Source organism: Salmo salar, chromosome ssa24 (genome assembly GCF_905237065.1).
Source record: "Salmo salar chromosome ssa24, Ssal_v3.1, whole genome shotgun sequence".
In the NCBI taxonomy this organism is placed as follows: domain Eukaryota; kingdom Metazoa; phylum Chordata; class Actinopteri; order Salmoniformes; family Salmonidae; genus Salmo; species Salmo salar.
This window is the reverse complement of record NC_059465.1, coordinates 30508446-30521224: the sequence shown is the minus strand read 5'-3', so window position 1 is coordinate 30521224 and position 12779 is coordinate 30508446. Positions and strand designations below refer to the sequence as shown.

The window sequence follows — 12779 nt, the reverse complement described above, 5'->3', positions numbered from 1 at the left end:
ATGATGTACAGTGAGCTCCAACAGTATTGGGACAGTGACACATTGTTTTGTTTGGGCTCTGTACTCCAGCACTTTGGATTTTAAATGATATAATAATGACTGAGGTTCAAGTGCCGACTGTCATCTATAAAATCGGGTGATCCGGTTAGAAATGAAGGCACTTCTTGTACATAGTCCCACCCCCTCCAGTTTAGGGGACCAAAAGTATTGGGACAAATTTACTTACACTATACATATACACAAAAAAAGTATATATACACCCCTTCAAATTATGGATTCGGCTATTTCAGCCCCACCTGTTGCTGACAGGTGTATAAAATTGAGCACACAGTCATGCAATCTCCATAGACAAACATTGGCAGTAGAATGGCCAGTGCTGAAGAGCACAGTGACTTTCAACGTGGCACCGTTATAGGATGCCACCTTTCCAACAAGTCAGTTCGTCAAATTTCTGCCCTGCTAGAGCTGCCCCGGTCAACTGTAAGGGATGTTATTGTGAAGTGGAAACGACTAGGAGCAACAATGGTTCAACCGAAGTGGTAGGCCACACAAGCTCACAGAACGGGACCGGCGAGTGTTGAAGCACATAAAAATCGTCTGTCCTCGGTTGCAACACTCTCTACAGAGTTCCAAACTACCTCTGGAAGCAACGTCAGCACAATAACTGTTCGTCGGGAGCTTCATGAAATGGGTTTCCATGGCCGAGCAGCTGCACACAAGCCTAAGATCACAACTCACAATGCCAAGCGTCGGCTGGAGTGGTGTAAAGCTCGCAGCCATTGGACTCTGGAGCAGTGGAAAAGTTCTCAGAAGTGATGAATCACACTTCACCATCTGGGAGTCCGACGGATGAATCTGGGTTTCGCAGATGCCAGAACGCTACCTGCCCCAATGCATAGTGCCAACTGTAAACTTTGGTGGAGGAGGAGTAATGGTCTGGGGCTGTTTTTCATGGTTCAGGCTACGCCTCTTAGTTCCAGTGAAGGGAAATCTTAAAGCTACAGCATACAATGACATTCTAGATGACTCTGTGCTTCCAACTTTGTGGCAACAGTTTGGGGAAGGCCCTTTCCTGTTTCAGCATGACAATGCCCCCTGCACAAAGCGAGGTCCATAAAACTGGCCTGCACACAGTCCTGATCTCAACCCCATCGAACACCTTTGGGATTAATTGAAACGCAGACTGCAAGCCAGGCCTAATCGCCCAACCTCACTAATGCTCTTGTGGCTGAATGGAAGCAAGTCCCCACAGTAATGTTCCAACATCTAGAGGAAAGCCTTCCCAGAAGTGTGGGGGATATTATAGCAGCAAAGGGGGGACCAACTCCATATTAATACCCATGATTTTGGAATGAGATGTTTGAGGAGCAGTCATCCACATACTTTTGGCCATGTAATGTATATAACTGCAAGAGAGCTGCAACAAAAAAACAGTGCTACTCACCAGATGATGATCATTAGTAAACGAAGTTTGAAAATTAATCTTGAAAAGGTTGACGCTAACAAATTAGCAACTACATACACCTTGAAGTTGAGAACAGCTGCTGCAGCCGCCTTGCCATTGAGAACATTTCCATGCAAACGAATAATTCGGTATTAAAACAGATTATGGCAGTAGGCAGATTAAGGTGTTTACGTTACTATTGCATACTCTGTTTATCTTCATCGGCATAAGGTCAAAATCAAAGTAAGCATATGCTGATTAAAACACCTGGTTTTCTGAACAATCTTTTGAATTATTAGGACATGTAAATGCCTTAAATCGGCGTTCCACTGGTGTATTTGTTCTGCGCATGTGCTAGCAACAGCCGAGCGAGCCTCCCTCTTCAGTGCGAGTGAAGTGAGTCTGCAACAGAATGTATGTGTAGTAGTAGTTTTCACATACCAACTTTATACAGAACTAGTCAAAAGTTGGGACACACCTACTCATTATAGAATAACAGTGAAGACATCAAAACTATGAAATAACACACAGAATCATGTAGTAACCAAAAAAAGTGTTAAACAAAGCAAAATATATTTGAGATTCTTCAAAGTAGCCACCCTTTGCCTTGATGACAGCTTTGCACTCTCTTGGCATTCTCTCAAACAGCTTCATGAGGCATGTTCCCACATATGCTGAGCACTTGTTGGCTGCTTTTCCTTCACTCCGCGGTCCGACTCATCCCAAACCATCTCAATTGGGTGGAGGTCGGGTGACTGTGGAGGCCAGGTCATCTGATGCAGTACTCCATCACTCTCCTTCTTGGTCAAATAGCCCTTACACAGCCTGGAAGTGTGTTTTGGGTCACTGTCCTGTTGAAAAACAAATGATTGTGGGACTAAGCACAAACCAGATGGGATGGTGTATTGCTGCAGAATGCTGTGGTAGCCATGCTGATTAAGTGTGCCTTGAATTCTAAATAAATCATTGACAGTGTCACCAGCAAAGCACCATCACACCTCCTCCTCCATGCTTCACGGTGGGAACAACACATGCAGAGATCATCCGTTCACCTACTCTGTGTCTCACAAAGACACGGCGGTTGGAACCAAAAATCAAAAATTTGAACTTATCAGACCAAAGGACAGTTTTCCAACAGTTTAATGTCTATTGCTCGTGTTTCTTGACCCAAGTAAGTCTCTTTTTCTTATTGGTGTCCTTTAGTAGTGTTTTTTTGCAGCAGCAAGTCGACCACAAAAGCCTGATTCACGCCGTCTCCTCTGAACAATTGATGTTGAGATGTGTCTGTCACTTGAACTCTGTGAAGCATTTATTTAGACTGCAATTTCTGAGGCTGGTAACTAATTAACTTACCTCTGCTGCAGAGGTAACTTTGGGTCTTCCTTTCCTGTGGCGGTCCTCATGAGAGCCAGTTGATGGTTTTTGCGACTGCACTTGAAGAAACTTTCAAAGTTCTTGAAATCTTCTGGATTGAATTACCTTCATGTCTTAAAGTAATGAGGTACTGTCGTTTCTCTATGCTTATTTGAGTTGTTCTTGCCATAATATGGACTTGGTATTTTTACCAAATAGGGCTTTCTTCTGTATACCACCCCTACCTTGCCACAACAACTGATTGGCTCAAATGCATGAAGAAGGAAAGAAATTCCACAAATGCGATTGTGAAATTGTTCATTGAAATGCATTCCAGGTGACTACCTCATGAAGCTGGTTGAGGGAATGCCAAGAGTGTGCAAAGCTGTCAAGGCAAAGGGTGGCTACTTTGAAGAATCTCAAATATATTTTGCTTTGTTTAACACTTTTTTTGGTTACTACATGATTCTGTGTGTTATTTCATAGTTTTGATGTCATCACTATTATTCAACAATGTCTAAAATAGTCCAAATAAAGAAAAACACTTGAATGAGTAAGTGTCCAAACTTTTGACTGGTACTGTATGTCCGAATGCAGAATAAAATATGCTTCTAAAAAATAACATGTTCGCTTTGCCGATTTTCTGCATTTATCAGTGCCATCAGGTAGCCCAATTTCAGATGTGTCCAGGAATATTTGGGGTATCGTTCTTCTTGCAAAGCATGTCAATGTTTTAATCAAACTATTATATTAATCTGACTATCCACAATACATCTCATTATTGTGTGCATGTAACCGTATTCATTGTTACACTACTACAACACAAGCTAGCTAACGTTACTTGCGTTAGAGTGGGAAAACGACTGCTTGCAACACATTGGATGCAGTCCAAACACTTAAAAAAGACACACCCTCGTCCACTTACCCTCGCCTTATGCCCTTGGGGGAAAACCGTCGTTATCTTGGCGGGTGTTCCAAATGATTAGCCAAGCAAGGGAAGTTTGCAACAGGAGCCCCTCGGCCCTCGTTTTTAGTCGGCTTTGCGAGTGTACAATTGTGTTCACTCTGGGGCCTGAAACTCCCCATAATTCAACTCGCCACGATTTTACGTCAGTAAGAAAAATCTGCGAAAATTTAAAAACAACATCAATGGAGAAGTCAACATACAAGTGTAAGTAAAAACAAATGCACATAAATTAGAAATGTTACTACTACGTACAAAGTCAATGTTTTTGTTTGGCTATCTTTTGGAAATTGAAGAAATAACATTTCCCTTCTTTAGAAATTCTAGCTAGGCAGGCTAACGTTAGTTAGCTAATTAATTTGCTAGCTATCATACAGTAGGCGTATATTAATAATGATATTGTTCATATAAGTAGACATGCCCTCATAATTGAATGTAGCACATATAAAGCACCCACAAGCTACCACTGGCTTAACACTATAATTGCGGGATGAACGAGTGAAGAATTTCCGGCCAAGGGTGGTCCATTTAAAAATCGTTCCTTCCTCCCTCGCCCTGCAAGTGTATACTCGTCAGACATCATCAGAAGCGTCCACTTCATTTGAGGGCTGAGAGGATAGGGTGTGTCTTGTGTTTGGACGGTAGCCATTGTCTCTTGCACGCTCTTCTTCTTCAAGGTTTTATGGAAGATTACAACGTATATTGCCGCCACCTACTGAATTCGCTGTTTATCAGCCTACTATTCTGTATTATGAATTAATTACCTCAGTTGTGAAGGCCTAGACCCATCACAGAAATACGCCTTCATCCATTGCAAGTCAAAATCTGATTGGTTCAATCCACTGTCAGTCAAATTCTGCTATAATACAGTTGAATGGCAGAGGCATTCTGTCCAGCTTCTGACAGGCTAGCCAAAGGCTGGCTGAGCTAGCTAGGTTTTTCTACCCAGAGACCACCAAAGACACTCCTGATTGGATGTCCCTACCCAAACCTTATCTAACCATAGACATTTAAAATTACAACTTGAATAGGGTAGGAATGCCCAAAGGATCCCTTATAGCAAGAACCCTTTTAAATATAGCAACTGATGCTGCCAGCACACTGGACGCTCTGGCCGAGGAGTAGGGTTGCAACCTAGGGTATATCCTTTCGTTCTGACCTCATAACGGCAGTCTATCACCCAAACCAACGATTAAAGTTAGCTGGCTACTTGCATACACAAATGAGAGAACACCTCAGACTATTTTACTCGCCCTAGAATAGCTGGTTAGGCTATTTCCATGTTATCTAGAGCGTTAGTGACCAACTTCGCTGCTGGCAACAATTTAATTACGTTTCTTTTGCAGACGTTTACTGACACCGGCCATATTCATCGGGTGTTGAGCGTTTGTAAATCCATCAGTGATCTGCGCTCTGGCACATTCAGACGAGTGCTCTGAAAGCGGAGTAGATCGCCTGAGTGAATTTACATACGCACCCGTGGACAACTTTAGACATAATGCCCCTGGCTCGCTCATAATTAATAGCTTTTTGGACATATTGTTTTGCATAACAAGGGTTTTAATTTAGTAACTAATGACAACTTCACATCAAACCGCCACTGCTGTAGTTACTTACAAGGATGATATATTAAACGCTTTCATAGGTGGTGAGTTGCGCTTCTCAAAAGATTATTTTAACGTCAACTCAAAACTATTTTGAGCAGCACGACACCTCATACATGTTGCTTCATCAATAACAATCGCAACCCGAAATTTAGATTTGATAGGCCACTCACTGGAAGAAGGATATTCTTGTCAAATACATGAATCACAGCAATATGATGTATACTCTTTTCGCTCAGAAGTCCGTGTGCAAAGATTTCCAGCAATACGATGTTTGAACTTTGTTACCCAGCTATGTTACTTGCTAGCATTCAACAAGGGCGAATTCTTTACGCCGATTCGGTTGCAAAACGTTTCTTAAACGGAACGAAACGGGGCGGGACCTACCTGAATTTGTCCAATAGAAACTCTCCTTTTAGTTGCAAAACTGTTTGGATAAATGAGTACACCCCTGTTGTTTATTTGGTGCACACGTGTGGCCACCATAGACATTGTAACCATCACCACGCGCAAGACTGTAGAGGTAAGCCTACGACTAATTAGTCAATTTAGGAGTTAACTACAGTTACGGAACTAACCTCGGTCATCGAACAATATTTAGCTCTCAAAAACGCTGTAAGAATCTAACTACCAGGCTATTCTTGCTTCCATACAGTTTCACCACTATTAGGACTAGTCCAAGCCCATTTTCACTGCCAAGTTTTCATAGTAATGTTTACTACATATTATTGCATTTGGGAGTTTAAAGTTGTTCAGGTCCAGGAATATCCATACACATTGTAGAATTGCCCCTGAAATGTTTTAGGCTAAATCCAGAGAGATTGATAGACTACTTTTATCATTGTCCGAGATAGCTAGTACTTTTGTAGACTACCCTATCAGAAATATTGATGAGCGGGTTATCTCTTTTGACCTAGTCTGTTTGGTGTTTGACAAACGTATTAGTAAATTATTTAATGGTCATACATGTTTGTGCTCACTGCTCAGCCATCTACTCAAGCATGTTAGAGGAAAGGGTTGTAGAAATGGCCCTCCACCATTCTGAGCCAGGTTCACTTTGAAGGTCAAACTTGGCAGAGAAGATTATGCCTTTTTGTGGGGACGTGAGGGTAGCAAGGATGTCTTGCTTTACAGATTTTGTATGCAGATATGGTATCATTTTGCTTCATCCTATACCAATGTTGTTTAGGCCAGCGGATCTCAAAGTGGGGTCTGCGGTCGAGGTACTGTAGGGGGTCTGCGGACAGCTCTCTCTTTATTTCTTTATATTACAGAGAAAGAAATGTATTTATATATATATATATATATATATATATATAAACCAAATTATATATTTTTTTTGGCCAGGCCTCCCGAGTGGCGTAGCGGTCTAAGGCACTGCATCGCAGTACTTGAGGCGTCATTACAGCCCCTGGTTCGATTCCAGACTGTGTCACAGTCGGCCGTGACCGGGAGACCCATGAGGCGGCGTCGTCCGGGTTAGGGGAGGGTTTGGCTGGCCACGATTTTCTTGTCCCATCGCGCTCTAGCGACTCCTTGTGGCGGGCCGGGCGCCTGCAAGCTGATCCCGGTCACCAGCTGTACAGTATTTCCTTGGTGCGGCTGTCTTCCGGGTTAAGCGAGCAGGGTGTCAAGAAGCAGTGCGGCTTGGCAGGGTCGTGTTTCGGAGGATGCATGACTTTCGACTTTCGCCTCTCCCGAGTCCGTATGGGAGTTGCAGTGATGGGACAAGTCTGTAACAACCAATTGTATATCACAAAATTGGGGATAAAAGGGGTTATAACATTTTATTAAACAAAAAATTAAACTAATTTTGGCCAAAGTGGAAGAATTTTAGAGGGTGTAATACAATACAACATATTATTATAAATCTACTATATGTTCTTAACCCTGGGCAACATGGGCCTGGCAGACTCAAAGGGATACTGGTATCCACAGTACTCCCCCCCCCAATTCATCTCCTCATGGCAAAATGTGTAGAATATTGCAGGATATTAGCTTTAAAGCTGCAACAACAACAAATCTCTCTGCCCCATGATAATGTATAGAATTGCAGGAAAATTGCTTGAAAACTGTAACATTTTCTCTCCTTTAAAATGTTTATTCCCAGAGCCCGAAGTCATAGTAAATCTCCTTGTATGCTATTTGTTATCTAACTCAAGTTGTTCTGATTATGAGGGGTCTCTGATGAATTTGCTATCACAAAAGGGGTCCTCGGCCCCAAAAAGTTTGAGAACCCCTGGTTTAGGCTATATGACTTGCCTGCCTGCCTGTCCCAGATACTAACTACCTTTAGCGCCTATTGATGAAGGTCCGGGGTACTTTTGTTAAGAGCTCCGACGCTCGATCTGTCCGTGAACACGCATCGCTTGCAGTACGGTTTTGGAAACATTAGTAACCTATCTTCCATATCAGCGAGAAATCATTAAAAAAGGTGAAATTAGAACACCTTTCATAGGGTCAGTGTTCCCACACAGCCATATCTCCATGTTACAGCACATGCTTACGGAAGACTGAGGCGGCCACCTGTGATAATTAGCTATCTAGCATTCTACGAACACCTGTGTAATGGAAGAAGGTTGCCAGAAACGTGTTTTAACTGAAAAATACTGTCAGCTGCAACTGATAAAGCCAGTTAAAACAGTGTCCAGCAAGTTTTTATATTTTGTATTTGTGAAATTATTTTGATGTGATATGAAGGCAGGGGTGAAAGTAGATTTAATTATTTACCGGTATGGGACACCCAAGCATGCACACTTTTTTAAAATGTTTATATAGCCTAGGTGTAATCATATAATTCCATATAGAATCCCTATTAATATCATATGATCTCTGTGGGCCTGGTAGCCTAGGCCTAGTAAAGATTTATATTACTTTCAACATGCATTCACTTTTTAATGTGGCATAAACACAACCAGTCATAATATTTTCATCTGATTGTTTGACAATTGCTTCAGAAAGGCACTCCTGCACACTAACCGCAAAATAATTCCAGCATTCAAACAGTGAACTGTGCACCTGCAATTTGTTGAATGTTGAGACATCTGTTACAAAACAACTACATGTATTGTAATAACATTCTGCAATTGTCATTAGGCCTACACTTGAAGCCTGAATTGATACTTCCACAGTTGTCCACCCGTCCCTAAGTCACAGCCACTCATCTTTTCTTGGCACTTTGTGTTAATTGGGATAGGCTCATGTTTTACCGGTATGGCGTACCCCCACTATTTATTTTGCCGGGATGCCATATTGGCTTACTTCCACCCCTGTATGAAAGTAAAGGGCTTTATGTTTATAGAACCGTATCTCAACTAACATTTATATGGAGTATTTGGCTGTTTTGGCTGCCAGAGCCAGTCTACCTCTGAAAATAACATAAAAGGTCCTTGGATCTTAAGGAGTAATTCTTGGGCTTGTCCCTCCCCCTTCACATTTTATTCCCTCACTGCTGACCTTTCCTCCATGTGTCACAACGACAGATGTTAGCTGTGTTTGTATGAATGAAATCCACTCGGGTCTCTCTCTCGTCAGCTGCCAGAGTAAGGTTGTCACAAAGTAGTAGTGAAGGAATAGCCTACTCACTAGCCTAGTCCCTAAAAACACTGCAAAAGTTTACGCAACTAAGAAAAACAACCCATTTGGGTTGTTCATTTACAGGCTACCTTGTGCACTGCCATAACAGGCATTTTTCTTTGCCTGCTTGTAGTTTACATTCCTGTTTGTGTCTGGGCTTTCAGAGACTGTCCTTTTGAGGTAGAAGTTGCCTCTAACCCCAGATCTGGGATCAGATTACCTTTCTGCCTGACCATAAATATTAGCGGGGGATAAAGAAGACATCTAACCCTTGAACAGTGATTGGGGTCAACCTCCACGTAGTCTGTTCTCTCAGTGTAGTGTTGGGAAAGCATTTCACCATCTCAGATTATGCTGAAATCGTTTCTGTTAGGATTAGATTAGCATTCCTGAAACATAAAAAAAAAAAAAATGTAATTAAGCTAATTGATTGCACCCAAATTGGCCATTTTAATTTAAGGGATTCATATAATCTACTATAAATATTGTACCTAACATCCGATTTGAACCATAATTCTTCCTAACATTGAGTAAGACGAGGAGTCCAATAAAATTATCAAAAGCCACCCACGGACCCCCCACGCCAATCCCACCCCAACAAAAAGTATACAGTATCAGTTCTCTATGTCTGACAAATAGTATGGAGCTGTGGCTTGGAGTAGGCCTATTGTGTTTTCATCCTTTGTAATGTATTACCTGTGCTTCTGGTGATTTTTGTTTTTCCCCCTCTGTTCAGAGAAATTAGCCATTGAAGTCACTTGCATTATTTACCATAAATGAGTGTGAAAGTACCAGATTTTTCCCACTAGACGCCACTGTTCCTGCTACTGCCACAAACCTGTATCAATTTGGCTGGACTCTTGTGTTTATTAAATGGATCAAAACATTTTCTTTGCAACTTTGGGTACAAAAGCAATAGCATTTGCTCATGATAAAATAAATGGTGTGGTCATCCTCACAATTCAAGCCAGTCCTCCATGAAAGCAATTCAGAACAGGGAAAAAAATTACATCACCAGATTCAGGAGGAATACATTACATAGAATGAAAAAGCAATACTCCAAGCCGCAGCTCCATACTACTTGTTAGACATAGGGAACTGATACTGGTATACTGGTTGTTGAGGTGGGTTTGGTGTGGGGGGGTCTGTTGTTGGCTTTCGTTGGATTCCTCATTACCATTTTATTGGATTCTTCATGTCTTACTCAATGGTAGGAAGAAGTTTGGTCCAAATCAGATGTTGGGTACTATATTTATTGAATATTATTTGAATCCAATAAATCAAAAGGGCCAATTTGGGTGCAATCAATTATCTTCATTTCTCAACAACAACAAAAAAATGTCAACAAAATGTTACAGAAACAATTTAAGAACAATTTGTGATGGTGGGTGTCATGGCTTGCTGAAATGACATTGAACGACTCTGAATAGGTTTTATACAAGGTGTTTTACTTCTATGGAAACGGTAGCTTGTGCACTTTACTGAATTCCTTATGAAGCAGTCGCATAATTCATTTGAATCCATATTTATTTTGTAATGATAAAAGTTGGTACAGTCAGGAAATTGGGATCAGTATCATACATCTATTTCTATTTTGCAGTTTCAAGAGGATGTCTGAATGCTCCCACTTCTACTCTTGGGATTACTACTGATATTGTGGCTACTCTGGATGATTAAGGTCAAGCAGATGCTGGAGAAAGGGGGGGAAATAGCGACTGGCTGTGGAACCCCTGCAGCTGCAGCACAGGAGGAGATGCAAGCGGCCGATAGACCCGCTGCGGCTGCACACACCCCTGCTCCACCCCCTGCTAAACACTCCACACCCATGGGTCTTAAAGCATCTACCTCAACAGATAGTGGGGACAACTGTCCCCTAACCCACATTGACCCCACTGTCGGTCCCATGATACCCAGGGCAGGGGGTTCCCAGGCTCCCCAGGACTTTTCAGAGGAAATGAAGCACACACAGCCGTCCCTTCCCTTTGTTGGCCCTCAGCCTCCCAGTAGAACGATCAGGCCCAAACTCATCTCAGGCCCAGAAGCTCGACGAGCGCGCCTCAAGTTCATCCTGGGGGCATCGGAGGACAATTCTTCAGATGAAGATCTGCCTTTGACCATGAAACCCCCTACAGGTTTTGGTTCCTCTCAGGCAGCAGCCACCTCCTGCCTACGACAAACCGTATCAGCAACCTCAACCACCTTCTCCCCCCCACAGCAAATTACATCAGTAACATCAACCCCTACCTCCCATGGCATGAGGTAGGCCATAGCATGTTGTGCAACTTCTTTTAAGTAAACTTCATTTTCATATTACGCTGAACAAGAATATGAACGCAACATGCAAAGTGTTGGTCCTGTGTTTCATGAGCTGAAATAAAAGATCCCAGATAAAGCTTATTTCTCCCAAATTTTGTGCACAAATTTGTTTACATCTCTGTTATTGAGCATTTCTCCTTTGCCAAGATAATCCATCCACCTGACAGGTGTGGCATATCAAGATGCTGATTAAATAGCATGATCATTACACAGGTCCACCTTGTGCTGGGGACAATAAAAGGCCACTCTAAAATGTGCAGTTTTGTCACACAATACAATACCACAAATGTCTCAAGTTGAGGGAGCATGCAATTGGCATGCTGGCTGAAGGAATGTCCACCAGAGATGTTGCTAGATAATTTAATGTTAATTTCTCTACCATAAGCCACCTCCAATGTTTTAGAACATTTGGCAGTACGTCCAACCGGCCTCATTCCTGCAGTCAGCATGCACATTGCACCTGTGTAATTATCACGCTGTTTATTCAGCTTCTTGATATGCCACACCTGTCAGGTGGATGGATTATTTTGGCAAAGGAGAAATGCTCACTAACATGAGCTCATGAAATGTGACCAACACTTTACATGTTGCGTTTATATTTTTGTTCAGTATAGAATAAACAGGTTTAGACGTCATCGTTTTCACTACTCTGATGACATTGGAATTGTATTCAGTTCAGAACGTGTTGATGGTGAATGCAAGTGCTTGCTCCATCAACCCAGTGTTAAGAGTCAATGAATCATTCAGCAGATTAGCTCGTGACTAGTGAGGTGAGGCTGCCTGTCAGTGCAGTAGTCTCTGGGTATCAGCAGAGTGCGCTGTTGTCCAAAAGGCGAGACTAATTGTTGGCCAGGCCGGAGGCAAACTTGCCAGCCACATTGTGGTATTATTGCTGCCCCATGCTGTATCCACACAACCAGCTGCCTATGATCACCTGACCACAGCATGCATGCTGACAGTAACTTGTGTTATTGTCTCATGCCTCACCTCTCTGCACTTTTAATGGAACAAGTGTCGTTGACTTTGAGAACCAGGGTCTGAGTCCCAGGAGGGCACACAACAACATATTGTATGTGTGCTTGACAAATGTTTCTACATCCCTTGGAATTTCTCTGCAAATACATTTGGCTTGCTGTATGAAGCCTTTAGGCATAGAGCACGAGGCACTATTGTTGATCTTTTTTTGGTGACATCACAATGGATATCTCAGGTAGTTGGTCAGCTGAGCATATCTAAGTCTACTTGACACCGGTTCAGTTGGCTTTGAATGCCACACTCCACTCTCAGCCGAGTTTTGAAAAGCTTGTTTGTACTCTTGAGCCACATGTGCAGGAATCACCATGGAGGTGAAACTGAAAGGGGAGAGAGGTAAGATGGCTTTCCATGTGTTTTCAGGAATTATAGTTTTTCCACATTGAGAAGTAGCATAGGCCTATGAGTAGCATTGACTGACATGATGCCACTGTGTAGGCCTACACATAACACCTACCAATTATGTTTTGACAATTTCAGTCAGTTTGAC

General features: G+C 42.3%; 1 protein-coding gene across 9 annotated transcripts in view; it reads left to right on the top strand.

Annotated features, from left to right (window-relative positions):
* The first annotated feature begins 3802 nt into the window (after positions 1 to 3802).
* The window catches only part of LOC106585658 (acetyl-CoA carboxylase 2-like), a 63115-nt gene continuing 54138 nt past the window's right edge, over positions 3803 to 12779 (top strand). For 4 of the 9 annotated variants that reach the window (XM_014172096.2, XM_014172093.2, XM_045706872.1 and 1 more), the window contains exons 1-2: positions 5799 to 5888; positions 10542 to 11200. In XM_014172096.2, the coding sequence (XP_014027571.1) occupies positions 10560 to 11200 (641 nt within the window). In that variant the 5' untranslated portion in view covers positions 5799 to 5888; positions 10542 to 10559. Of the gene's footprint in view, positions 3969 to 5798; positions 5889 to 10541; positions 11201 to 11863; positions 12626 to 12779 lie in introns of those variants that run through there. The other 5 variants (XR_006761771.1, XM_045706879.1, XM_045706871.1 and 2 more) reach the window with 4 other exon arrangements.